Here is a 27,700-nt window from a genome sequence, read left to right on the forward strand (position 1 = left end):
CAGCTTTTCCTCTAACGCCTCGTGCAGCTCAAAGTTTTTCACTTACTGTTGTGAAAACGCTTAGTTAGGATCTTTATAGAGCACAGAGCACACATGACTTTCATCTACTGATAGTTTCATAACATTTTTTCTCCCCCCCCCCCCCCCCCCTTTTTTTATTGTTTAGTCTAAGCCTATTTTTCATAGAAATATCTACAACAATGTGCTTACAACTTTGTGCCAACTGTTTGGGAAAAACTTTTCCTGTTTCAACATGATTAAATCTGAACATTGACGGCGAGCCAAGCCATCAGTGGCTGACTTCACTAATTCTCTCGGGCCGAATGTGACTAAAGGCTTGATGTCAGGTTTTGAAATCTTGCTTCAGGATGACTTGCAGCCAAATTCCAAGAAGAGGCGATTACAGCAGTGCATGTATTCCATTTGCTTTGTAAAAACAAGTTCAGCAATCATTTGCAATGTTCTGGTCTTTGCTTGCTTTCATGTAGGCAGTGAAAGAGACAGTCGAGGACAGTGATGTAAGGATCCGTCTGTTATTACTCAACAAATTAATTAGTTCAGTCCAGTGGAAGACTTCCTGACACCAGCCCCCTTACTGATGAAAAAGTGCTCTAAAGTGACCTTCTGTTCCGCAGTGCAACCGGATCCTCCTGTCAGCCTGAACTGGATGCTGCTGAATGTGAGTTTGACTGGCATCCACTATGACATACTGTTGAGCTGGAAGCCTCCTCCATCTTCAGGTGTGGAGACAGGGTGGATGAAGCTGCAGTATGAAGTTCAGCACCGTGACAACAGCTCCAGGGTGTGGGAAATGGTGGGTGTGTCATGAATCTAATACACAGCTCAAAAAAATTAAAGTAGCACTTCAAACTTCTGGGGTATTTATCTGGTCAGTTAAATAGCAGAAGGGTTGTTAATCAGTTTCAGGTGCTTTGGTGTTATTAAAATTAACAACAGATGCACTAGAGGGGCAACAATGAGACAACCCCAATAACAGGAATTGTTTTACTGGTGGAGGCTGCTAACATTTTTACCTCCTATTTTTTTGGTTTTTGGTTTTTTTGCTTGCAATTGTGGGGGTTTTTTGCATTTGGCTAGGGTCAGTGTCACTATTGTTAGCATGCGGCAATACCTGGACCCTAAAGAGGTTGCACAAGTAGTCCAACCTCTGGCAATGGCCATCAATACAAGATGAGCACTGCCGAGGTACAAAATGCACTCCAACAGGCTACTGGTGTGAATGTCTCTAACCAAACAATCAGAAATGTCATGAGGGTAGCCTGTGGGTCTGACATTGATACCGCTGACTGGCCCCGAAATTCGCCTGACCTAAATCCAATAGTTATGTTTTGCTCAATCTGACACTGTCAGGTTGCACCTTCGAGCTCAGTGACTCCCAGATATGGGATAAGATCCCCCAGGACACCATCCATCATCTTGTTATGATGATGGTGTCAGTCATGCATACAACCACATGGAGGCCATACAAACTACCTGGTATCATTTTGAGTTGCTGCAGTTGAATTTTGGCAAAATGGACTTGCCTGCTTTGATTTTGATGTGTCTTTGAATTCGGCCCTCTGTAGGTTGATCATTTTCATTTCCATCAAATTATGTGGCATCCTTTCATTCCTAGCACCTTATCCCGGTACATATCAGTACAGATATCCAGCATGATTTGTTTTGGGGGTTGTTTTTAACCCATCGAGCTCTGATGCATTTTCAAAAGGTTTTTGGGGAGCATGCACACTGGCTGATTTTGGTAATAATCTTTTTATTGTTGTCAAAGGAAACCTAAATGTCAGACTTTGAAACCTTATTTTTTTTCACCACAGGCTGACCCTGTTTTGAGTACAAGGTGCTCCCTTTACGGGCTTCAAACTAACATCAACCATGAGATCCGGGTTCGGTGCAAAATGCTCGGTGGGAAAGAGTTTGGAGAATTCAGCAAATCTGTCTTCATTCACATCCCATCGAAAGGTAAACTCACTGTTTGACTCAGTGTTTGAACCGGGTGTAAACGGTGTTGTAAAGACTTTTCAGTTTTAGATCATCTTATATTTGTCATGAATTAACATTTGAGTACTATTTCACGTTTTATGTGAAGTTTAATGTAATTTTTTTTTTGTGTGTGTGTCCATTGTTTTCATCAGTTTCAAGATTCCCCGTGGTGGCTTTGCTCATCTTTGGTGCCTTGTGTTTAGTGGGAATCCTGATGTTGGTTATCATATCACAGCAAGAAAAGTAAGCATTTTAGATTTATTAGGCTTTTATGCTAAGCTGAAACGGTTTTGGCTGCTTAACTTTGAAAATCTACCACAGGCTCAGACGTCAATTGTGTTTACTGTTTTCTAATTTCTTCCATGCACTGTGTGGAATTTAGTATTCTTTTTTTATTTATTTCCCAAGGTGGATGGTTATCCTTTTGCCTCCTGTTCCTGGACCCAAAATTAAAGGAATTGACTCTGAACTTCTCAAGGTGCTTATCCAAAGTTGTGACACTTAAAATAACTTGATTATCTTAATTACAAAACTATATATACATATACATATATATATATATACATATATATATATATACACACACATATATATATATATATATATATATATATATATATATATATATATATATATATATATACATATATATTACACACACACACACACATATATATATATATATATATATATATATATATATATGTATATATATATATATACATTTATATATTCGAATGACTATACACTAGAGTACAGTCTACAGGTTAAAAACAAGACTTAAATTGCAATGATGGCCTCTAAGTGCATTGGTATATTTTCTTTCTCACAGAGTGGGAAGCTTAGGGAATTGACATCAATCCTGGGTGGTCCTCCTGATTTGAGGCCGGAGCTCTACAACTCCGACCCCTGGATGGAATTTATCGATCTGGACATTGAAGAGCAAAGCGACAGAGTGACAGAACTGGACACTGACTGTCTCATGAACCACCACCTGACTTCTAACTGCTCCCCACTATCACTTGTTTTCAGAGATGACGATTCAGGTCATGCAAGCTGCTGCGATCCAGATCTCCCATGCGACCCAGAACCATCACCTTTCCTTCCTCTGTTCCCAAATCTTGCCCTCAGTCAGGAGACATTATGTGCAGCAACCTCCGAGCCAAGCTCTCCCATCCAAAGCTGCAACTCTGGGGAGCTTCCTTCATTCGTAACGGACAGAGACACTTTGTACACTCAGGTGAGTGAGGTGAGGTCATCGGGCAAGGTGTTGCTCTTACCTGAGGAACAGACAGAGGGGGAGAAAAAGCCTAGTAAAGAGAAGGAGGACGAAATTGTGGTAGAGAAAGAGAAGAAAGAGTTTCAGCTCCTCGTGATGAATGCAGATCACAGAGACTACACTTCAGAGCTCAATGCAGGAAAAACAAGCCCAGAATTATCCACAGGGGACCTGACTGAACCCTGTAAAACATTTCCGTCACCTCCCTATGAATCAAACACCACCTCGCCCCCACCAATCCCTGCTCCTGTCTACACTGTGGTCGAAGGTGTTGATAGACAGAACAGTCTCTTACTGTCACCAAATTCAGCTCCAGCCTCACATCTGATAATTCCAAAGAACATGCCGACACCAGACGGCTACCTGACCGCTAACCTTCTGGGAAGTATCACACCGTAATTCAGTGTCGAAGTGTGCAAATTAAAAATCTGGAGGTTGAATGTTGACTGCATCCTTTGGCAGAGTTTTGTAAAGGAACTGAATAAAAATGTGTTTTACTCTGATTGTAGAAAAGGGAAGCATTAAAAGGGAACGCTCGAGCTGAAAACTGCTGCAGTCGAAAACCAGGTCTGCAACAACTTAACTAACCACCTTTGTTAAAGCCGTATTAACCAGTAAAAGAGTAAATATTGATTGCTTATGAAGTGCACCTTCCAGTATACATGTATTTATTTTATTTGCATTTATAAGATTTAGTAAAAAAAATTAATTTCCTTTCATCCCTGGTGGTCCTCTTTGTTTAAATCTTTGCTAATGTTTTGTCATTTGGTGCTGTAAGCCAAACAAGGACAAAAATGGATTGCAGGTGCACAATTCCCTGCAATATTTAAACGAGCAACACCTTCTATGCTACAGATTCACATTTTAATCAGCATTAATGTTAAAGGCACCACGTCCTTGTGCATATTGTACATATGAAAAGACAATATTTGAAAAGAAACAAATAAATAACCTTCTTTTTGATTTTCTTTTGAATGACATTTTTTTTATCTGTCAGATCAACTTTGCCTCAATGCAAACTCAATGCATTCAGTTCTGTGCTTTTCAGAATGCTCAGTGTATGTCAACATATTGATTCCTAAAAAAAGAATAATAAAGCATGATTTATGTGTGACAGGATAAACAGGAGATCAATGTAAGATGCTAATTTAATATTAATATTATCACATATTGTGTTCTTAAAAACTGTTAAAAGTTTTGAGAACTAAAGCCAAAACGATATGAACTGAAATTATTTTGCTTAGTGAGTATTTGTGTTTATAGTGCATGGATTCTTTTGCTGTTTTTTTTGTTTTGTTTTGTTTTTTATTTCTGGTTGGCTTATATGCATTTGATGCAATGTAAAAGCTAAAGGTATATGAACAGTGTTAATTTGTATGGTTATTGCAATAATCTAAAAATATTGTCAAATAAATGAAATAAAAAATCAGATTTTGACTTTATGTGTCTTAATAAACTAAAATGTGTTTTGTTTTTCTGCGTTATTTATGTAAAAACCAGTGACTCTACAGCCATTGGTAAAAACCCACAATCTACTAAGTATCTTGATTTTTGGGTTACTTCTGAGTAAGTCAAAATCATAAAATATCAAAAAAATTCTAAATTGGGGACAAGTCACAATATATATATTTTTATTTACAATAATAAAAAAAATAGAACATGGTAACAACTGTCACCATATACATTTTTTTCTCTTAAAGGTAATAATTTATGTGAAATTTATATAAACTGCAGATTTTTATTTATTTATTTTACTAAATATTAAATCATCATAGCACTGCAGAGAAACCGCTTCACTGCTAGTAAGCTAGCTGTATGCCCAAACGAGCTGGGGTCTTTGTTAGCATCATGTTAACATCACTTATGAGGAAGATAATAAAGACAATACTATACTGACTTGCTCTCGGGCTTAAAATATGACAAAGTTAAACTGCGTTAATCTTGAGAAATTTCTGGAGGAGTTTTGTCAACTAGAACAGGTAAAGTAATTTACATTGCCCTATTAGCCAGCTAACTTGCTAATAGGCTAACTTCATCTGCTATTTACTTTCTCATTTTTTTACTTTCTGCCTCTTTGTTAGACTAGGAGTTTATCTATGAACTTTTACAGGAAGGCTTTCAAATGTTTTTATTAATGTCAGCTATCTTTTTTTCTTGTGTTGTTTTTTTTATTGCTCGTAGTCACTTAAACATAAGAAGGAAACCTAGTAAGTAAAAGAGGGATTAGACTGTAAATAAACTTAATCCTAATGAACATACATCATACATTTGTAATAAATGTGGATTTTACTTTATAATAAACCTGAGACTGTTTGTGTTTTATTATATATGTGCATATGTGTCTTTATGGAATAAAGTATTTTCTCTGGATCTTTATTAAACAGAACATAACTGAAGTTAATGGCAGAAACAGCATGTTGGAGATCATGTTGGAGGATGCTAATAGACTGGTGAAGTTTTACCAGACCAAGGAGAAGAGCCTAATTGAGGGTGAGTGTTAAAACTCAAAACCTATCATTCAGTTTAATAACATCTCCCTCTGCTGGTGGTTTTGCATTCATCGGGCCCTACTGGAGTAGTGCTGTATGATTCATATATAAAAATAATCGTTATTCAGCTTATACTGGCCTTGGTGAAGGCCCTGGGTTCATCCTCTTTATGAAGTGAGATGTTATAACTTGTTGATCTCATTATTTGACATTTTAGCCACATTTCATATCAGTATCCAGCATTGTAATTCCACATATGTCATAGAAAAATACCATCTGGCAGATATTAATAACAAGCCGGATTTGGTAGCGATTCACTTTACAGAAGAAAAACATTTTAAATATTTGGGGATTTTTTCTGTAAATTATTAAATTTATTTCTGTTTTATATATGTATTTGGAGCATGAAAGTAGACTTTGTTTCTGAACCTCTTTCAGAAAAAGATAGCCTTCTTCTCACAGTGAACAAACTGCAGCAGACTCTGCAGGAGCAGTGCAACCTCAGAGGTATCTCTAATAACATATCAAACACACATACACATATATACAGCAAAAAAAGGTACCCTTTGTCAGCTCTAACGTTTTACATATCAGGACATAATAATATAATAGTTCTTAGCAGGTCTTAAAATGAGGTATATACATGTGACATATTAGTGACATATTATATTGTGTTGTTATTTATTTAAGAACTAAACCAGAATGCAGAAATGTTGTGTTAAAGACTAAGTGCACCCTGTGCAGTTTGTAGAACAAGTTTTAGTAGCAAGAACTTGAAGTAATTGTTTTCTTCTAGGATTACTGCCTTGTTTCAGTATCCAGTTTTGGATAAACTTTAGCTGTCGCAGAGATGGCTGCACATTTGGTCCTGTATGCTGGAGAGGAAGCCCAAACCATCAACCCTGAGGTGTTTCTATTGAGATGCTGTGTTTAGTTCTCTCCAAATGTGACACTGCACATCATGGCCAGACATCTTCACTTTGGTCTTGGCTGTCCAAAAACCAGTGTTCAAGAAATCATGTGGGTTGTTCTGGTAACCCTTCCAAACAAGCCATACTCGTTCAGTCTTTTTCTGATTGTATGTCACGAACTTTAACATTTGAAATGTGAAAATAAGGCTTGTCTGGGTTGTTTGAGGTTTCTCTGAGCATTACATGGTCTGATTTGTGGGGGAATTTGCTGCGATGTGCACTAAATAAGGACTAAATAATTTTTATTATGTCTTGATATGTAAAACCTTTATATTTTTATATATTTTTGATAGGGTGATAATCAACTGAAAATGACTCCATATCATCTTTTTCATGTTTCAGTGAAGAATGAGAGACTCAAGAATGATATGGCAGATCTGAAACAGCAGAATGAGAGAACAGCAGAGGTATGAACAGAAGTAGGAGCAAGCAACAGGTGTTTCCTGTAATCACTCTGGCTCCTTAGACCTAAACTGTTAGGCTACAAAGCAAAACTAAAGGGTTTATCAGGTACATAGAGTGTTTCTACCTAGCTAAATCTCCATAATAACATATGCTGAACACATATCCAGAGTAGGTTTTCAGGTTATGAAAACGAGTTTGGTTTAAAGACCATTGTAAGTTGACACTTTTTGTTTGCCACAGATGGTCTTACCACCAATATGCTCTCTGTGTTTGATTTTTCTTTTCAAAGTTTTGAAAATACAAATTTAACAAGCAGATCATGTCTTGTTGGGCCGAATCTTTCTTTATCTTGTTTATGTGGTGGTGCTCATGTGTTTCATAAGCAGTCTAGGCTCAGTACTTTCAATACTTTATATAAATTTGGTGGTGCTAGAAACACGAAGACCGACATTAGTGACGTCTGAGCACCTCAGCATACAGGACTGAGCACGTCTGAGAACCTGTTCAGCTGTTTATGATGAGTGAAGGAACTTAACCCTCTCAGGCTCAAATTAAACTTTTTGTTGCTAATCCACAACCAAGTCCTGCAGTGGTACTTCTGAGTAAAAAAACCTCATAAAATATGTATGTGGGTTAATCCGGTTGTTAGTTCTTAACTGTTGCAAATCGGCAACGCCTGCCTTGAGAGGGTTAAACTGATGAACATCTATCATAGAAATGATACAAAGCTTTTCCTAGAGTTGGTCAAGTGAGAAACACAGAATTATACCTGCACATTTTACTTTCTCCTTTGGTTTTTTTGATCATGTAATGTGGCAGTCTTGTTCAGTCTTGCTGTTGGATGTAGTTGATGCTGCCTCTATGCAAGACACCTTGAGGCAGGAAGGTGCCTTTTCCTGGATTATATCCAGTATAGATGTTACAATATGATGTTGACATGTTTGGCTGTCAATCTGTTGTGTTTGGCTAAGCAGAAGTTTGCTGCGGTGTTGTATTCGTTGGGATTGCACCATGTTATCTAAAAGTTATAAATCAATTTCTCTTTTTTGTCGTGAACAGCAATGCAGCAGGGTGCCAGAAATTTGCAATAGAGCGTTCGGCAGATGATGCAGAACGCACATAAATGTGTTTTCACAGAGGCTTTGGGTTTGTTTCAGATTTAAAGGTTGCTTTGTACAAGTGTTTTAATAATTACTTTTCTTAGAGCCAAGTAGTGTAAAGAAATTTCCCATTTAGTGCAACATAATGCTTCAGGTCTTGTGCTGTTGTAGCTAATAGCAGACAGGTTAGAGAACTGATCAGCCTATTTTGTCACAGAATATTTAATAATGAAATTACTTTTTACTTCTTAATGCGTAGCATATGATGTCAAAAATATCATGATTAAAGTTTAAGAGGTATAAAGTGAAGCTGTCACTGAGAGTGCACAGAGAGGTAAAATATAATAATAATAATAATAATAATAATAATAATCAAATTGTACAAGATTATGAGTTTTCTTTCTGCATTGTTTGGATCACCAGTGTTTCATTTTGCTGCAACAACTTTTAAAATATTCTTTACATCTCTTCGGAGCCATGGGCTTTCTTTGCCTTCAACAACAGCGTTTATTGATGCTGTTGTTAGAGGCAAAGAAAGCCTGGGCAGGTCACACATGCTTCGTAGTGCACTCTATTGCCAAGTATGAAACAAGTGAAGCTATGCTTGGATTTACCCAAATTTATAACTTTAATGATTAATTGTAATAATAACAATAATAAATCATGATAAGTGTGTCAATGTTATCTAAATACAAAAATATGCCTGCAAGTGACAGAGCTGTCGATCAAACTCTGTTTCAGTATGTTGAGAGGAAATCTTTAGAAGTGAAAACATCTGAGGGGTATGAGCCTGTCGGAGCCTGTGCTAAAACTTTGCGCAGCAGTAATTTCAGCCTTTGTATGCTGTTATCAGGTTGGAAAAGCTGAAGTTCAGCGGCTGGTCAGAGAAATGAGAGCAGAAGAAGGGAGACACAAGAGGGCGCTAGAGGATCTAAGACAGCAGTGTGGCAGGGAGGCGGAGGATGCCCACAGGGAGTATTTTAGTCAGTGTAAGGCCTCACAGAGTGCTCAGTGCACTGAGACACTGGTTCATGTCCAATGAACCCATTGCACCCTGACATGCTACAACAAATGTATGAGAACAAGTAGGATGGAAGAGTTCCAAACACTGTCTGATAAATGGGATACCTAAATCACATTGCCTGCAGACACACCAACACAAAAAAAGCATTGTCAGCTTGCAAAATCCTTTCATAGTCTATCTTTTTATGATGTGCATTTAGACATTTCAGTGCAGCTTTAATAAAGTCTGCAGAGGGTTTGCTTCTCCCTCTTATTTAGCTACATGCTCGCTACTCTGATTAGGAAGCTCTGCAGAAACTGTTAAAGGCATCAAACAACTTACAGTTTGCTCAGATTTGCAGGAAATCTTTAGTTTTGTTGATCCTAAAAAATGTTTTTGTGAACACGTGCACTTGTTTTGTTGATTGATTGCTTTTTATGGCTGTAGACAGAGTGAGACAAAGCATCAAGCAAATTATCTCACAATTTGACAGCCTTGAGCTCTTATATGCATAATGGGAGCACACTCCATTGAGTGCATGAGGGGGTTGTAAGACTCAGAATAAGTGAGAGTGGAGATGTTATGTAATGTTTCAGGGAATACTGACACATTATTTATATAATTTATGGTCCTTGAGTCCTATTGCACAACACGGACAGCTAACAACAGATCTGTTGAAGTTTCCTTACTTTACATCAGTTTTTTACTGACAAAATCAGAGAAATCTGCCTGTGATTTGTTTTATTCAGTGGAAGCTAAAGATGCTGAATGTAAGAAGCTGCTGGAGAAAAAGGATCTGGATCTAGAGGACATGAAGAAGAGACTAAAAGATCAGGAAAAGGAGAGTCAGAACGAGCTACTCAAGTTACAGATGGAGGTAAAATAACATAATTGAAATTGTAACCATCATACTTAATTTGATTAACATAGATCTACATAAATATCTGTCATTGCTTTTAATATATTTATGATGTTTAATAATCAGGTTTAAATTGTGTGTGATTTTAATGAATAATATTAAGAACACAGGCAGGAGCAGGAGTCTAAATCTTTGAAATAAGAATAAACTCTGCTTTGGTTTTGAGTGTCTAGTTTCAGTTACAAGCTCATTGTTTTGCTCTGTGTTTTTGGCAGTTTGGTGCAAAGTTAGCCAGAGTTCAGAGTTCAGCTCAGTGGAGCCAACAGCAGCAGCAGCAGCAACAACATGGCCCAAACCTTCCTCAGAGTGTCTTTAAAAGGGTAAGCAGCCCACACAGAACCTGTTACACCCCCTTGTTTAAACTGTTGTCAATCTGTAACTGAGTGTTTTGGTGTGATTTACCGTATTCCAAAAGCACAGGTGAGTAAACACCATGTGTGTTACTGATGTACTGATGTATCCTTCTCATAGAAACTACAACTAAGAGTAGAGCAAAGTCCATTAAGTCTTAACTAGAAATCTTATCTTGTTAGTCTACACGTTTTAAGTCATCAGGCTGCTTCCCGGTATGCTGTGTAAGCTTTATCAGCCTTTGTAATGCTTTAACAGACATAAATTCCCACTTAAATGGTAGGCTGACTGCCTGTATACGTTGCTTTTCTAGTCTTATTTGACCACTCAGCTTTCAACATGGGCATGTCTTTACCCCGAAAGTGTCAGCTGGATCATTTTTGAAGCATAAATTAAACTCCAAGAAGTGAAATGGCAACTTTAGGTTCATTGCTATAAATGAACTGCACCACAGTTAATCTTGATGCTGACTGTCACAAACACCTCCTTCAGGTTAACACTAGCTGTCCACTTTATTAGGTATACCAGTTTGGTATGAGCAATACTCATCACACCAGGCGTTTTTCCAATCTTCCATTGCTCAGTTTTGGGGAGCCCCTGTGAACTGTAGCCACAGGTTCCTGTTCTTAGATGGCAGCGGTATCACCTTGTGTCACCGTCCTCCATCTACATTCAGAGATGCGCTTCTGCCTTGGTTGAATATAGAAAATGCACACTAGATATAACCATCCAATATTCAAATTCACTTAAATGACCTTTCTGAGTCATTCTGGTGCTTGGTTTGAACTTAAGGAAGTCATCTTGACTGTGTGTACATTGCTAAAATGCACCGAGGTGCTCCCATGTGTTTGGCACGTCAGATATGTGCAATAACCAGTAGATGTACTCTGTAAACTAGTCAGTGAGTGTACTTAGCCACTTAGCAACAACATTCCTTCAAGTGGGGTAGTTGGTTGCTCATTTTATGTTACAGAAAAAATGTCTAATGCTTGGGTTATTTTTGGTATCTCATAAATCCCAGACAGGGTTTTGTGTGTGTTTTGTTGAAAACTGCTAACCAAAATTTTCATTATTATGATTTCAAAATTTATTTCATTAGGGGGGAAACCGTTCAGTTATGTGTTTTCTTACATTTTGGGCTTTAAATGATTGAATAAGAAAATAATTTCAAAAGGCATGAAATCATGAACAGCAATGAAAATATCACTGAGTGGCTTCAGCAGCCACTCAGTGCAAAGCACATGGCAGACTAGATTTTTCATTTAAACTCGTTTACCTGGCATTAATCTGAAGAATAGAAGCTAGTATTTACAGGGCGTGTTTTATAGGTCAGCAGTGATTTTGTGTTTTCAGAAGTGTGTTGTATGTCTTTTTATGTTTTTCTCAGAAGCTGCAGTTTTTCCAGGAGGAAAAGAACAAAGAGATTTTTGCCCTGCGTCAGAGAATCAAAGAGCTGGAAGAGAATCAGCGTGCCAGCAGCATCCTGGACAGCCGTCCAAAGAGAAGAAAGATTTAATTTGTTTAGAGGCTAACGAGCTGCTGACCTGCCAGTGGACGTGCATGATTCCCATAGAGCATTCTGAAATTTCCAATCTTACATATTCAACAGGACATTTACTTGGTGCTTGTGCAGTGTGACTAGATTTGACTGCAAGTCCAGTGCTCTTCTTGCAGGTGACCAGTGTAAAGAAAGTACAAACACATGCTGTATTCCTGTCTAAGGATTTAATCCAATTAGACGCCTGCAGGGAAGGATGGAGGGAGAGAGTGTAGGTGGAGTAGTGCGATTGTGAATGAATTGGCTGAAAGGGCAGTCTGATTCAAGGATGTAAATCTGTTTATCTGTTTTCATTCAAAGAAATCATTAATAGTACTTATCCCCCTTTTTTCAAGGTTATTGTAATTCACACTGAGTTCTCTTTGTGTTCATATAGATGCATTTTCTCTGTGGTTTATTGTTCTGAGCATTATTAATTGACAGAAGTCTTCAACTAGCAGAGTGTCTTGCCATAAGCTAATGTTTTGTGTGTATCATAGACTGTGTAAGAAAATGTGTATTAAAAAAACTTCAGTTGATCCAGTGAAACATCGGGCACAGCTCCTCTGTTTCAAATCTTTTCTTCTTTTTCTTTTATAAATTGCAGCTCTGTTTAGAATAAAGTAGATGACACAGCAATTTATACTTCCTGTATCATTGTGTGAACAGCATGGGTGTTGTCAGTGTGACATATTGTCAGCTTCTTTAAAAAAGAAAGCATTAAGTAGTAACACAAAGCCAATAACAAAGTTGGTGAAAATGAGCTGTAAGAGCTCTTCACAGTGGTTTACACGTGGAAACAGTTACAGGTAGGCTACAGTGCTACAAGCCTGTCTGCTCAGCACTGCTTCGATTAATTGCTGGAAATCAAGCTTTGGCTGGTTGGATGGAGATTATTTGCTACTAGCTTTTATGTTAGCCTTAGCCCTTAGTGTCACGATTCCATCTTTTGCACAGTAAAAATAAAACTTCACACGTTCATATATCCACTCGCCTGCTGCATCATTTTCACTTTGATTTCCAGGGTGTTTTTGAATTCAGCCCTCTGCAGGCTGATTATTCATCCTTTTATTCCTAACATGTTACCCAGTGATAGGTTTGTAGCTTGAACCCATCCGCTGGAACGTTGAAGACAATATAATTACACTGCTAAGCAAGACACAAATAGGCAAAGTTCTTCATGGTACTCGTGCACGGGAGAGACCGGACAGAGCGCCGTTCCTTCGCTTGACCCCAGTAGCTCTCGTCCGTTCTCCCATACACTGTCCTTTTATTGAGGTTACATGAATATGCATAAGTTCATTAACATATGACGTCTACATACAAACAAAGAGTACCTTGCCTGTGTGTGTGTGTGTGTGTGTGTGTGTGTGTGTGTGTGTGTGTGTGTGTGTGTGTGTGTGTGTGTGTGGACTGCTGATCAAAGGGTCAAACATCCTTGGTCAGGAAGAGGGTAGCCTCCCCCTCACCCTAGATGGTTCATCCTAGATAACACGGTGAGGAAGTCCTGCAGTTCATCTAAACAAAGAGCACTTAGACTAGAACAGACGCAACTACGTTAATCCTACCATAAAATAATAAGACACGGTATGACCTCTCATGCTCCCAAAGTGCTGTCTAATACACACAAAGTTTGCAGACTATCAAGGATCAAAACCTCTACCAATCTACAACTAATTACAAAACTCTAAGCATATATAAGTAAATATTTCTAAGCATAAATGACAATCAACAATACAAACTCTAACACCCAGCACACATCAGTATAAATATCCAGCATGATTTATTTTTGGCAGTGTTGTTTTTTGAGGGGGTTTTGAGCAGTGTGTATAATAATTATGATTTTGTACATTTGCATGGTTTTTGACTGCTGTCTGCTGATTAATGTCCTTCCACTACTCTACACAGGGATGACATACCTGAATGAAGATGCTCATGCCTGCTGAGGCGTTGACCTTTCTAATCTCGTTATCTGTGCTGTTCTGCCAGCATCTAAAGGGGACAGAGAGCTAATCTCTATGGGAACATTTGCTAATGCCGTTGCATAACATTTCATCTTCACAAAATCCAAGAGATCAACTTTACCTAGATAGCACATGGATGTCAGTTGCACAGGTGTATTATGTTAGACATGAAATCCGCATTCTGATCATATAAACTCTAAAAACAACTTATTTGTGCATATCTGTTTTATGGCCCCTTTTTTGATGTTTGAATTGATGTTAGCTGTATGAAAGGACTGGGGCAGACTCAGATTAAAGCAGGATTAGAGGTCATGGCATCATCTTAAGCTTTCGTTTCTTGGACACGAAAAGAGGCTGAAGATAAGCAAAGGTGAGGGGTGTGGCCAGAGATGCCCACACTGACTGAACACTTTACTAATCGTTGTGACGCTCCCCCTACCACGCTGCCTTGCATGTGATTTGCCATGAGTGTGTAGTCATCTGATTTAGAGGACTGAGAAGAGAGCGAGGCTATGACAACGCTGCTCTGAAGACATTTTTTAGGGTTCTGTACAGAAAAAATAACCCCCTTTTTTAATATCATTTGCAAGGGGCTCTGCAGCCATGGTTTGATGCAGAAACTTGGTAAGAAAATTTCTCATTGTAGTTATTTGTGTGTGTTACTGTTTTATTGCAACCATTTCACTACTAGGCTTCTAAAACAGTATAAAACATGTATTCGTTGCAGATTTAATTAATGTTTTACTTGAGCGATTTGGTTTCAGTGAAATAAGTGTCAAAACTTAATAGTGGTTCTTTTGGGGAAATTTATAGAGAATATCAGGAATCAAGTAAAAAACAACACCTTTGTCCCTCTAGTTTACTTCTATATGCTCCTCTGTACTGTAACTTACATAAGATGGACTGTTAATGACTCCACCACTATCTTCAGCCTGCTGCAGAAATGCCTGGAGGCCAGTACCAGGTGGCGAGCGCCAGGCTCCACCACAGCCTCTACAGCCTGACGGACAGCTCTGATGCTGGGCCTGAGGATGAGGAGACAGACAACCTCACTCCCCTGGAGAAGCTCACCAGAGATATGTGCAAGGACGAGCAGACCATCAAGGAGCTGATCATAGGGCGCAGAATTGGATTCTATATGGTCCGCGGGGAGATCGGCTACGGGACATTCTCCAGGGTCAAACTGGCTTTCCACGCTCTGACGAGAGGTAGATGGATATTCTGAATCTTCAAGATAATCTTCACTTATATTTTACCTTTGCTTCCTTTGCCTCTGTCTCAGACTCAACCCTATCAAAGCAGAGCTTGAATAGAGTGTGGATATGCAAGGTTTAAACTGGTTGCAGCCCTTTGTTGACAACACTTGAAAACCTTTTTTAAAGACTACACACGTCTGATGTTTGATGGGCCTGAAACTGAGAAAAAAACACAGCTCATGCAATAATGAGCAATTTTATGCAACACAGTTTCCAAATTTAAACTCATCTATAAAGCTTCCAATGCACCAGATGCTGATTAGTTGCTCAGTTAAAAGGAGAAATTACTGAAATACAGCAGCAGAACAGCTGCAACCTGATTCCAAACCTGATGTGTTGAGTCGTTTCAGGACAGGTGGCAGAAATCTGACCTGAAAAGATCCAATTATTCACATAGCTTGAGATAGCTTCTCTTTGAATGTGTTGCAAAACAGTCCACCACAAACACATTCAACATACAGCAAAGTTAAGCTGAGGAGATTTTCACATTTGCAAAGCACAAACAGATTGTATCATTATAAATACCTTCAACATTTAAGCACAAATCCAATGACTTAAAACTGCTAATGGTGGTTGAACCACTAGAACCACAAGAACTGCTAGAGAAAACAGGTTACTGCAAAATTGCTGCCTTTCAAATGGCCAGGTCTGTGACCACTCGCAGTTAGTTGCCATCTTCAAAGCAACTTGCAATGGGAAGCAGTAAGAAGGAAGGGCAATGGGAATGAAACAATCAGTCCCCTGTCGATTGGGAATTGAATGGGGTCAAACTGACAATTACATGTAATTTTGTTTGTGATAATACAACATTTAACTGTGAAAATCTGTTGCCGTCTTCATCCACAGAAATTCATATGAATTATTTTGATTCTAGCCAGAATCTCGTAGATTTGAAACAGAAATTTAGATATTTAAACTGCTAAATGGCATAAGTGCTTGGAAAGACCTGCTTTTACATAGGAATATAACCAGAATACAACCAGCTGACAAACAGTTGAGAAAAGTCTGCTATTGCAAAGAGACATGTCGCAGCTGAGTTGCACTTATTGCCTAAGACCGACTCATATTGGTTGAAACATGTTAGCATTTTTTTATAAATTAGATGGCAGTTATTTGCAAACAGTTGCCAATCTGTCTGAGACTGATTGCCATTTGTGTTGGTCTGCAAATGTTCAAAGACAGGTTGCCTTCCACTATGCACCTGGTTAAACTTTTTCTATTCCAAGGAGTCAAGTCTGAAAAGCAGCTGATATCTGGTGGTTCATCTGGATAAATTAATTAAGAGGACCAATCAACTGCAGCTGATTATATATTATATAATATAAACATGCTGTTCTGGTGATGCCAGTCCTTTTTCATCTTATCCTGCTTTAAGCTAAACAATTTCAAACATTGGGATTTCAGGTTTACCTTCAGCAAGCTAACCCTTTATTAACTTTTTGATCATTACTTAATAATTAACACCATATGTTATAAATTTAATAAAAGAATTCTGCTCGCAGTCACTTCTTTAGTTAAAGACATTTTTTTTCCGATTCATTTAACTACTCTCTCCATGTATCTCCATGCAATGCAAAAGCACTCCGGTTTCTGTGTAAGCTTTCAGTTTCTGTTCGACTTTCAGCCTCTGATGTCATGGACACCTTCTCTGGAGTTATGTTACCATGACACGATCATTCTGTCCAATCTTTCACAGACAAAGTGGCTCTGAAGATCCTGGATAGGACGAGGCTGGATGCTGAAGCCCAGCGTCTTCTCTCCAGGGAGATCAGCAGCATGGAGGCCCTGCACCACTCAAATGTGATCCGTTTGTATGAGGTCGTGGAAACGCCGAGACGCCTCCACCTGGTGCTGGAGTATGCAGGAGGAGGAGACCTCCACAGCAGGATATGCAGCGAGGGAAAATTGTCAGACAATGCCAGCAAGATCACCTTCGCCCAGATCCTCTCTGCCATCAAACATATGGTCAGTGATGTTGAAAGCTTTCAGAGCAAGATGCTGCTTGTGTTTGCCATCATGCAGTTTAGTTATGTGCTCAGTGAAGTCACACCTTCTCACATGTGAGACACACACAAGATGTCATCTGCTTCAGATGTGTCATGGCTGCTGGCAGTCCTCTGTTTGGTTTGAAGGTGAGGGAGCTGCCTGGGTAGAGCGTGCAGGAGGCAGGACACATGACAGACGCTGGCTCACTGTGAATAAGCCAGATTATAACCTGCCCTGTTCACACAGGAACGCAAACTGGATTTTTACTGAGAAGCTGGCAGGTCAAAGATCAGCTAACAGTTAATCCCACCATGTCTGACACAGAGCTGTTATAATTTTACCCATTTTAAAAAATTATTTGAAATGTTATCTTTTCTTTTATTTGGTAAATTTCTAGTGTGAGTTTGCTTGTTTTGGTTCATTTTCATCAGCTTCACGGTTCATTTTAGTTTATCATTATGCATTTATTATATTAGGTATTTTAATAAAAACATAACCCCTCATGACATGTATGTATTGTAAGATGTTTTTGGTGTTTTTCCTGACTGGAAAAACACCAAAAACATCTTGATGTGTTTACATACATCAGCACACTAACAAAGGTTAAAAGTCAGGACATTCACCAGGGAAAAACCAGAATGACACAACAAAGACCTGATGACAAAGTCAGGGCTTAAATACACACACGAGGTGGGTAATTATAGATAAAGAACAGGGCTGGAAAAATAAAGAGAGGTGGACAGAATCAAACTAATGACATAAAGAGGAATCAAAACTAAACACACAGGAGACAAGAGACTAGCAAAATAAAACAGGAAGTAACCAAACAAAGGAACATCTGACATTGCCAGGAAACTGGAAACCATCCGGGGGATAACTGTAAAGAACGCAAAAAACTGAAAGAACTACAACAAAGAGTCTAAAGCCAGAAGCACTGGGTCAAATATCCAGGATCATGACAGTGGCATCAAGTCTGTGCTACCTTACATGAGGAAATGTACTGTTATTTTTGGCCATGAAATACTCGATGCACTTTATGCTTCAGTAAATAAAATCCTGCTTAATATTTTTATTTCAGTCTTGGTGATTTTCTTTTAGGGAAAGAATAAAACCTCTTTGGCAAGTCCCAATTTTTTTTCTCTGCAGGAAAATCCTGATGAAGACCTGATGAAGATCCAATATATATCTCATATTTATTCATAAAAGGGTTCTTTCCTTATCTTATTGTATAAGATATTATTTTAGTGACTCACACTCAACTCTTATAGTCAGGTTGCATTAGAAGAATGAAAATAGGGTCCGTTAGATGAAATCTTGGAATGGAGAATGGAGACATACATCAAAAACATGCAAAAACATGATTATAAACAAGCCTTTGTGCTGACCCAGTTATCTAAACCATTGGAGTGAATATTTTAATTTTCACTTTAGATTTTTTTCAGGGTGATTGTGGGTTTAGCTGTAACCTGGGCAGCTTAGGTGCAGGTCTGCTCAGAGCACTTTTTTGTGTTCCAAAACAATGTTAAAGTTGTGCGGTCACTGAACTGGTCACCATTAAAATTATAATTCATTACAGCCATCCAGCTGTACATCTAAATTCCCAAAAGCCTTTTAACAGATGCAACTTTAATAGTGAAAGTCTAACCTCACATTTACTTTACAGTTTGAAATTCCAACCTTCTCTTTATGTTTTGCTCTGCAGCACAGCATCAACATCATCCACCGGGACCTGAAAGCAGAGAATGTCCTGTTCACCATCGACGGCTGCGTGAAGGTGGCTGACTTTGGATTCAGCACGCAGATGTCAAACTGCAACAATGCCCTGGACACCTTCTGTGGCTCGCCGCCCTACGCAGCCCCAGAGCTCTTCAGGGATGAGTCCTACCTGGGGCCTCCGGTAGATGTTTGGGCAATGGGAGTCCTGCTTTTCTTCATGGTGACCGGCACCATGCCGTTCCGTGCCGAAACCATGGGCAAGCTGCGGCGCTGCGTCATTGAAGGCAATTACACCATCCCCCCCTGGGTGCCAGGACCCTGTCAGAGGCTCATAAAAGGCATCTTGAAGCTGGTCCCCAGTGAACGATATGCTATCGACCAGATGCTGGGTTGTGATTGGCTCTTACCTGTGGAGTTCCCCTGGCCGTTTCTCCCTTCCGACTCAATGACCACCCTGCGGAGCCTGATGGTCTCGGAGAACACCAGCCTGGAAGAGGAAGTGGAGGAGGTCAGAAGCTCGCTGGAGAAGCTTGGCTTTACCGCAGAGCACCTGCAAAACAATCCGCTGAAAGACAGTCGGAGTCCTGTCACCGGGGTCTACCGCATCCTGCTTCACCAGGCCCAGAAGAAGAAGGGCTGCGACTCTCCCCCAGTAGTCCGAGGGATGGTGAGAGACCCCAAGAGGGAGGGGCTCCGGGCCTACAGGGGCCTCAGGCACACCTCCAAGTTATGTGTGCTTTCATAATAAAGCACTGCTTTTGCACAGACTTATTTTATACCAACTTGCAACAAACAGGAACATTTTTAAATGACTTGTAGCTTTTATAGTTTTTAGCTTTTGATAAATTTGTTTCACTCCTCCTAATGCAACTCAGGTGTCAACCTGCAGCAATGCCCCAGTCACCTTCTGCACTGTTTGGAATACCCTAAATGTTAAATAAACATGGAAGTGCCTAATGAAATTAAACAAAGGTAGTAATCAATGAAGGAATGTGTGTTTTCATTCATTTATTATTACTTTTTAGCAATATTTAAACACATAAAATATTTTTTTTCTAAAGCCCAACAGACAATATAAAAGCTGTAAAAAGAGAGAGAGAATGGGACGTACATTAAATGAGAGACAACGCTTATGCCCTGTTCACGAAAGTGTAACTAAAGTAAGGAGCGGTGCCTGATGCAGATTTCATTTTAAAGGCAGAGCAGGTGGTTCTGCTGCTGCACCCAAACACAGCTGATCTCCTGTCTTTGTGCTGTGTTTACCAAAGTTTCACCAAGTGCCTGCCAGTACATAATAGTCCCGACAGCAGCTGGCAGGATACCATAGATAGTCAGGACCCCCACCCTCTCTTCTCCCCAAAACCGGCCCAAACCAGCCAGACCTCACTCAGCACTGTACTGACTAACCCCTCCGACTCCTCCCAGCCCTGCCCTGTCCGACCCCAACCTGCAGGAAGCAGCAGATGGCGCGGCGTGGCCAGGGAAGACATCTGCGGGCTAAACAATAGGCACTCTGTTCGGACCGCTGGAGCTGACAGGCCGGGAGCCCCGCTATTGTGCTCTGCGCCATACATATGCAGATGAAGTCTGGAGGAGGAGGGCCTGAATGTGTTTGCCCCCTCCTCCCTCAGATGTCAGGCCGTATCGTCTCTCCACCCAAAGGGAGCTTAAAGCTTGTGTTAGTTTCAGCCCTCCTCCCTCTAAACACCCCGAAAAAGCACAAAAAACAGAGTTTTGCAACTGCAAGTGAAAACACAACGCAAAATTCATCTTTCAAGTTTTATTGAGTATTTTCCACTTACAGCTTCCAATAATGTTTGAAACAGCTGATAAGTTAACACCAAGTTAGTTTCCAGCATTGCCTCAAAAAGATCAAACACATTAAGTCAAATTTTATTTTCTTTTTGTTTTCACTACAGGCTACATAGTAAAATATTTATAGGATAAGCTAACAAATTCTCATGACGTTAAGTTAATTGAGCGATTTTCTAAAGTGAAACCTTTAGAATATAGACATTTTGTTGTTTTCTATATATGTTTTAGAATATTTTGTCATTGTTAAATTTCTAAAGTGAAACCTTTAGAGAATTAAGACAATTCTGGAAAGTGGGAAACATTTCCGCTGACTGCAACTGATGTCATGTTGCTCAGCGAAGAGGACATCCTTAAAAAGTCCCTTTCTAAGAAGGCCTCTCTCTCAGCACCGCTTCTTCTCCTGCTGCGCGTGCTTCAACGTGCGACATTTGCTCTGTGGAACCACAGGACGCAGAAATCGCTTCTCCTTCCTCTCCAAACCTCATCCGCACAAAGAATGAGGGTCGATGCGTCGCTCTTGTGGCATGCCCGACCTCATTCACATAAAGAATGAGAGTCATCTTGGCATGGACGGGACAAGAGGCGACGGTTCACGGGGGCCCCTCGGGCCGGCGCCGTGCTGCCTGGACGGGAATCCTCCTCAGGAGTATCCAGGGATGAGCAGAAACAGGGTCATCCTGTCCATCAGGATGAGTATTTCCAGATAAGAAGCTTTGCAGCATCTGAGCGAGTGAGGAGCAGGTCCCAGATCAGCGCTCGGGGAGGCTGATCTCAGGAACCCAGTCGTTCAGATGCCTGCTCTCCTCACAGAACAGGTGCAGCTTCTCCAGAGCGGGGTCCTCCCAAGACCCGTCAGCCGGGTTCTGATCAAACAGGAAGAGGAAAGCAGATTTAGTCGCACGTTTCTTTTCAGAAAGCACAAAAAAATAAAAACAAAAAATCAGCCTTGAAATTCTTCACAGTGCTGCTACTGAGCTCTACATACCGTGATGAGGACGCAGTGCGCATCTTCAAACTGTTCCGCCTTGTCCCCAACAATCTCCACTAGACGCTGCATGTCGCTCACTCTGACGATGCTGATGTCGTTGTCGAAGCAGAAGGACTGGATGAGGGTGAAGTGGATCTGGAGGGCGATGTCACACTCAAACTCCTCATCCATGGCCAGGACGCAGAAAGACACACTGTCCGGGTCTCTGTGGGGACATTAAAGAACAAAATCCATGAGATTCTACCCACAACTGAATAAATCAGCGTTTAAATGAGTTTACACGTAGTAAACTTTATCTTTCCAGCAGTCTCATACTTACAGGTTCATAACTTTTGCGCACTCGTAGACACCAACGGTGAGGGAGTCGTTGTCTTTGGCGGTCACCAGGACCTCCTCGAGGGCAGTGCCGGCGCACTGAGCACGCTCGGTGGGTTTCTGGATCAGGACCTCCTCAAAAGTCATGATGAAGGCTGTGAGGATATTCCGCTGTGGAAAAGCTCGAGAAAGTCTGAAGAGTAAATCCGCAGAGAGAGCAGAGTGCTTTCACAGCCGCGGTCACTCTCTTTTATACCCTGCAGCTCGTGCGGCGCAGTGAAAGCTCTGTGCCCTGATTGGCTAAAGCTGAATGGTGTATTGGTATGATAATGCTATTGTCACACTCCGGCTCGTGGCAGATTGATGGGGGTCATCGAGCCACTCACACCCCCGGCTGCACGCAGCAGCTTGCCCTGCAAGCTAAAAATTGCTTAATTATATTACAGAAAGCGTTTGATTACTCTGCAGCACTTTAGTGCAACGCACTCAAAACACAGCATATGATTCAAGTTGCAGTGACACATCGTGCACCTGTCTTTTTACATGTACTCATAATAAACTACAAACTGAAGTAAAATGCGCATATAGCTACTCGGAAATCTTTGCAAAGGTTACTTATGGACACTTTTAGCCCCACAAACGTCTTTGTGAACTTTACTAAAACATTTTTTGAACTCAGACAAACTTCTAATGTCTTTTCCTTCATTTTATACTTTTCTGATAGAATCTAAGTAGCAGAATGGCGAAAGTGTGAAGCTCCCCTCCTCCCTCTCAGCAGCAGAGAAAGGGCAGGTGGATGATGCCATCTGTGGAGTACAGGCTGGCCATAAAACTGCCCCATTGTAAGCACAGAAGCTCCTCTATTGTCACGGTCTTCTATACAAATGCAAATCATCAGCGCGTGCCAGAACGCAGTGCGTGCTGCACAATCTGCAGTGCTGGCCCACGCGAACCACGTGGCCATCAGCTGGCCCCCAAATCCTTCCTTCCTCGGGTTTTATTTATTTACTCTGGGGAGTTCAGGAGCCACGCGAGTTACGCAGAAATAGCTTTAAAAGTTATTTTCCTTGGAATTTGGCCCATAGTTCCACTAAATGCTTTCATTTGCGATTTAAGTGGTCCCGACAAACTTTTACGCAGGACTCCATTTCACCTGCTCCACGCGTTAGGCACTTTCAATGTAACATATTGTCATTATTTGGTAATTTTTAGTATCCAGTTCAAGTAACCTGACCTGTGTCTGGTTTTATTATTATCCACAACTTCTTTTCACTCCGAAACTTTTACGCACGATCCTGCCTCATTCGGTTCACTTCTAGTGTCGTTTCTCTTCTCTTATTTGGTGCCATTTCATCTGCATAATAATCCAAAACACATCTTGCATCAGGTCAGACCTGTTGCCATTGCTGCGTAAATTGCGCAGGGGGTTGGAGGTGCAGACACAGGTCGGTGGTGATTGATTCAGCACTATTGTTCTATGGAAGGCACAGTGGCAGATGGAGAACTGTCGCTATGAGGGGACCCCCTCCTCCAAGCCCCCCTTCTCCAAGCCCCCATTCTCGTTCTCCTAAACCTAGGTCATCTTCGACCCCAGGGCTTTTTTTTTTTTTTTGTCTTTTGTCGACATGTCTCAACATTCGCAAGTCTGTTGTCTGAGTTTTGATTAAGTTAGAATACCAAAGATGAGACTTCACAGTCTAAACTTGCAAAATGTAAAAGGCTATCTCCCCAAACAAGTAGAGGCAAATAAAAATCACTCTCAGTTTGAGCTGTAATCAGACGAGAATGCCCCAAGTGTTTCGTTTAACAACAAAATGCTTATCTTTGCATTATTGCAAACAGGGTCATTTATTTGTTTTTACTTCAGTCCTCATCTGCGCGTCATCTGGCCCAAAGTTTGATTTGGATCTAGCTGATACAAAATAAAACACACATCTACTTTTAGGAAGGATAAGCTCTTATCACCACGGGCCAGGCGCGTGCAAATCGATACCAACCCATTGTTGGTGAAGCACATCTGCCAGATGGTGGACTCTCCGGCAGTGCGCGACAGGTGCTGGTGTTCAAAGCTCTTTGCTGGTGACCTGCGGCGACTCAACAGAGCCCACCCTCTGCGTTATAAAGGGAAATGTCCAAAGGTGGCAGATAATTCAGAGGTTTGCAGAAATGTGTTTTTAGTGTTTGCAGAGATGACTTAAGCTCTGTGAATAAAAACAAAATATTTGTATATATTTTTGCACTGATAAAATACGTTTTTGAGTTAGAGAGCGATACACATTACATAACAATCATATTTAGCGTAGATCCACGCAGTCTGTCTACAATTCTGCGTTTTAAACACAACTTACAAAAATAATCTTTGCAGGAGTAGAACATGTGTCTATTACGCCCAGCAGGTGCTGCGTGACTTCTTTTGTTCACCCTCACTTTACCTTCCCCCTGGGACAGATGGTATCTGCCGGTTACTATGGAGAGTGATGCAGAGTAGAGAGATAAAGCACGCAGGCATCTCCAGATGCCACGCGCCAGTCTTTACACATGCAAAGCAGCGGCCCGTGCCATTTCTTAATCTACAACAAACAGTTCATGCTGTGAAGCTGGTCACGACGTCTAAAAGTCTGCCTGACAGTCAGTACAGTTAGAAGGGTGGATAGATCTGATTATTTTGACATCAAACATTGCTGAATACCCTGCATTGATGCTGTTTTTAAGAAAGTTTCTGCTTATTCTTCCAGAAAATTTTCTACGACGTCTTAAAAGGGCCCTGTCCGACGGTGTTCCAATAGTGTTTTAGCTGTTCTGACCACAGCATTAATAACAATTTGGACATTTCTCGCCTATTTACAAATATACATTGTGCATATTTCATAAATTTTTATATCTTTGCATTTTTACACCAGCTGCGGTTTCAGTTAGGAATAAAATATTTAGCTTTTAAAAAACTTCAAAAAGTGGTGAAAGCATGAAAATATCTTACAAGTCTCGAATAGATTTACTGAAGCATTTGTGTACACAAGACTTTATCTGACTAGCTTATTAAATCAAACTTTTATTTATACAGAAAAATATAATGTCATCATTTGAAAACAAACCAGTTCAACATCTAATGCGCTGTCTTCAGATTTTAAAAATCCATCTTTAGATCGATTTTTAACAGCAGACCAAACCAATCAGCCACTGCCACCCATTCATTTCCACAAAAGGTTAAACTAAAACAGCAAGTCTTTCTCTGTGATTTCAGCTCATTTTAATAATCTTTATAAGCTTGCTTAGATCTGATCTGAAGTTAACTTTGACATGATGAATGGTGTTAGGATTCTAACCTTGCAGGAAAGCTTTATTCAGAGCCCAAACTCTGTGGATGAATGGAGTAATACATTTTAAATGGCAAATATGAAATGATATGGATGACATAACTGGATCAAAAGGATGTAGACTTCTTACTGTTTTCACTGGAGCTTTTTATTGCACTGATCCAGGCAGACATCAATTCGCACAAAACAGCAACAGTTACATGGAGAACCTCAAGAATGCAAGAATGCAGGAGTTTTGACCAAAGTTACTACTAATGCTCTGTTACTCTTGATGTAATCGAAGATCACTCCAAGTTTTATTAAAACTAGCTGATTGCACAAGAAAGAGCAAGTTTGAAACAGATAGATTTGAAAAGTCTGAAATGAACCTGACAAACACTTTGTTGATGTTCGGTGAGATGCCACAAACACCGGTAAATTTAACTCCATGCAAATGAATGCAAATGACTGGGTGCATTAAAACAAGCCCCCCTAAAGCACAATATTATGATTTGGAAAGCGTGCAGTTGCATTGAGAAATACTTTAGATTTAAATATCCTTTGGCTTCATCGTTTAAGCATTTCAGTGGCGTTATCAGTCGCTTCTTAATCTTGCAAAACTTTGAGGACTTTCACAATAGTAGTCTGGTCTTGCTGTGTGGTTTCATTATTCTTGTAAGCTGAAATAAGCACTTAAAGGTCAGGCTTTCTACATTTGATCCTTTCAAATGAAGCTGCCCCCAACTTTCTAAGACTTTTCTATGGGCACGCGTGCCTGAGGGTGGGATGGGGGCTGCTGGCCTCTTGTTACCATTGTGCTGCAATCAGCCAATGAAAGAGTCAGCACGTGCTGGGTCTGCAGTATAAATGTTGGCAATCTCCTGGAAGCAGCACAAACAGCCTTTTCTGGACTTTCTGATACTGCTTCAGCTGAACTGTGAGATACAAACTAACCATGCAGTCTCCTGGAAAATCTCTGAAGGAAGCTCTGCTGTGTGCTCAGAGCGAGGAGCGACTCACTGTTGGAGTCTATGAGAGCGCCAAAATTATGACTGAGTAAGTAAACTTCATGTGACCTTAGCATCTTCTCTTAAGATTAGGGTTAATAAACACTGAACAGCAGCGCTTAACAGGATGATTTTTGTTTGCCTACAGAGACCCGGACAGTGTGTCTTTCTGCGTCCTGGCCATGGATGAGGAGTTTGAGTGTGACATCGCCCTCCAGATCCACTTCACCCTCATCCAGTCCTTCTGCTTCGACAACGACATCAGCATCGTCAGAGTGAGCGACATGCAGCGTCTGGTGGAGATTGTTGGGGACAAGGCGGAACAGTTTGAAGATGCGCACTGCGTCCTCATCACGGTATGTAGAGCTCAGTAGCAGCACTGTGAAGAATTTCAAGGCTGATTTTTTATTTTTATTTTTTTGTGCTTTCTGAAAAGAAACGTGCGACTAAATCTGCTTTCCTCTTCCTGTTTGATCAGAACCCGGCTGACGGGTCTTGGGAGGACCCCGCTCTGGAGAAGCTGCACCTGTTCTGTGAGGAGAGCAGGCATCTGAACGACTGGGTTCCTGAGATCAGCCTCCCCGAGCGCTGATCTGGGACCTGCTCCTCACTCGCTCAGATGCTGCAAAGCTTCTTATCTGGAAATACTCATCCTGATGGACAGGATGACCCTGTTTCTGCTCATCCCTGGATACTCCTGAGGAGGATTCCCGTCCAGGCAGCACGGCGCCGGCCCGAGGGGCCCCCGTGAACCGTCGCCTCTTGTCCCGTCCATGCCAAGATGACTCTCATTCTTTATGTGAATGAGGTCGGGCATGCCACAAGAGCGACGCATCGACCCTCATTCTTTGTGCGGATGAGGTTTGGAGAGGAAGGAGAAGCGATTTCTGCGTCCTGTGGTTCCACAGAGCAAATGTCGCACGTTGAAGCACGCGCAGCAGGAGAAGAAGCGGTGCTGAGAGAGAGGCCTTCTTAGAAAGGGACTTTTTAAGGATGTCCTCTTCGCTGAGCAACATGACATCAGTTGCAGTCAGCGGAAATGTTTCCCACTTTCCAGAATTGTCTTAATTCTCTAAAGGTTTCACTTTAGAAATTTAACAATGACAAAAAAAAAAAAAGATTCAGAAAAAAATCATCTAAGGTTTTCACTTTGGATATTTAATACTGAATTTAAAAAAAGGTTTAAATAAAAAAAAAGATCTGACTTTAAATCTTGAAGTGTGAAACAAAAACTCTTTCAATTTAACTTCATGAAAAACGAAACTATTTGTGAATTCTTGCATATTTTTTCACATGAAAAGTTAC

The 27,700-nt window shown here is 40.5% G+C and overlaps 5 protein-coding genes across 10 annotated transcripts in view; 4 read left to right on the plus strand and 1 right to left on the minus strand.

The window, feature by feature from the left end:
• The window catches only part of LOC146705482 (growth hormone receptor-like), a 32,888-nt gene extending 28,177 nt beyond the window's left edge, over nt 1–4,711 (plus strand). For all 4 annotated transcript variants that reach the window (XM_085463156.1, XM_085463158.1, XM_085463159.1 and 1 more), the window contains exons 5-9: nt 636–814; nt 1,836–1,980; nt 2,154–2,244; nt 2,410–2,479; nt 2,834–4,711. In XM_085463156.1, the coding sequence (XP_085319282.1) occupies nt 636–814; nt 1,836–1,980; nt 2,154–2,244; nt 2,410–2,479; nt 2,834–3,679 (1,331 nt within the window). In that variant the 3' untranslated portion in view covers nt 3,680–4,711. The remainder of the gene's footprint in view (nt 1–635; nt 815–1,835; nt 1,981–2,153; nt 2,245–2,409; nt 2,480–2,833) is intronic.
• Nucleotides 4,712–5,039: 328 nt separating this feature from the next.
• On the plus strand, nt 5,040–12,694 carry ccdc152 (coiled-coil domain containing 152). Of its 3 annotated transcripts, none has more exons than XM_085463163.1 (8): nt 5,040–5,259; nt 5,665–5,770; nt 6,208–6,276; nt 7,083–7,147; nt 9,099–9,228; nt 9,998–10,125; nt 10,383–10,487; nt 11,906–12,694. In XM_085463163.1, exons 1-8 carry the CDS (start codon nt 5,197–5,199, stop codon nt 12,032–12,034), a joined length of 795 nt encoding a protein of 264 aa, XP_085319289.1. In that variant the 5' UTR covers nt 5,040–5,196; the 3' UTR covers nt 12,035–12,694. The 3 variants fall into 3 exon arrangements, with proteins under 3 accessions (XP_085319289.1, XP_085319288.1, XP_085319290.1); XM_085463162.1 differs by having other exon boundaries at nt 5,041–5,259; nt 9,099–9,234; XM_085463164.1 differs by lacking the exon at nt 5,040–5,259 and adding an exon at nt 5,465–5,487 and having other exon boundaries at nt 9,099–9,234.
• A 2,040-nt stretch (nt 12,695–14,734) lies between these two features.
• nim1kb (NIM1 serine/threonine protein kinase) lies at nt 14,735–19,925 on the plus strand. The gene is made up of 3 exons (XM_085463166.1): nt 14,735–15,227; nt 16,972–17,240; nt 18,964–19,925. The coding sequence occupies exons 1-3, from the start codon at nt 14,963–14,965 to the stop codon at nt 19,720–19,722; spliced, it is 1,293 nt and encodes a 430-aa protein (XP_085319292.1). The 5' UTR covers nt 14,735–14,962; the 3' UTR covers nt 19,723–19,925.
• A 987-nt stretch (nt 19,926–20,912) lies between these two features.
• On the minus strand, nt 20,913–22,303 carry LOC146705485 (growth arrest and DNA damage-inducible protein GADD45 gamma-like). The gene is made up of 3 exons (XM_085463165.1): nt 22,100–22,303; nt 21,778–21,985; nt 20,913–21,655 (listed from the first exon to the last, which is right to left on the minus strand). The coding sequence occupies exons 1-3, from the start codon at nt 22,240–22,242 to the stop codon at nt 21,542–21,544; spliced, it is 465 nt and encodes a 154-aa protein (XP_085319291.1). The 5' UTR covers nt 22,243–22,303; the 3' UTR covers nt 20,913–21,541.
• A 4,025-nt stretch (nt 22,304–26,328) lies between these two features.
• LOC146705486 (growth arrest and DNA damage-inducible protein GADD45 gamma-like) lies at nt 26,329–27,499 on the plus strand. The gene is made up of 3 exons (XM_085465200.1): nt 26,329–26,444; nt 26,544–26,751; nt 26,874–27,499. The coding sequence occupies exons 1-3, from the start codon at nt 26,344–26,346 to the stop codon at nt 26,985–26,987; spliced, it is 423 nt and encodes a 140-aa protein (XP_085321326.1). The 5' UTR covers nt 26,329–26,343; the 3' UTR covers nt 26,988–27,499.
• The last annotated feature ends 201 nt before the right edge of the window (nt 27,500–27,700 follow it).

The sequence above is a fragment of the Copadichromis virginalis genome, linkage group LG7 (genome assembly GCF_057382275.1).
Source record: "Copadichromis virginalis isolate Kocher_CV1m ecotype Utaka linkage group LG7, C_Virginalis_male_GT1.1, whole genome shotgun sequence".
Classification (NCBI taxonomy): Eukaryota; Metazoa; Chordata; class Actinopteri; order Cichliformes; family Cichlidae; genus Copadichromis; species Copadichromis virginalis.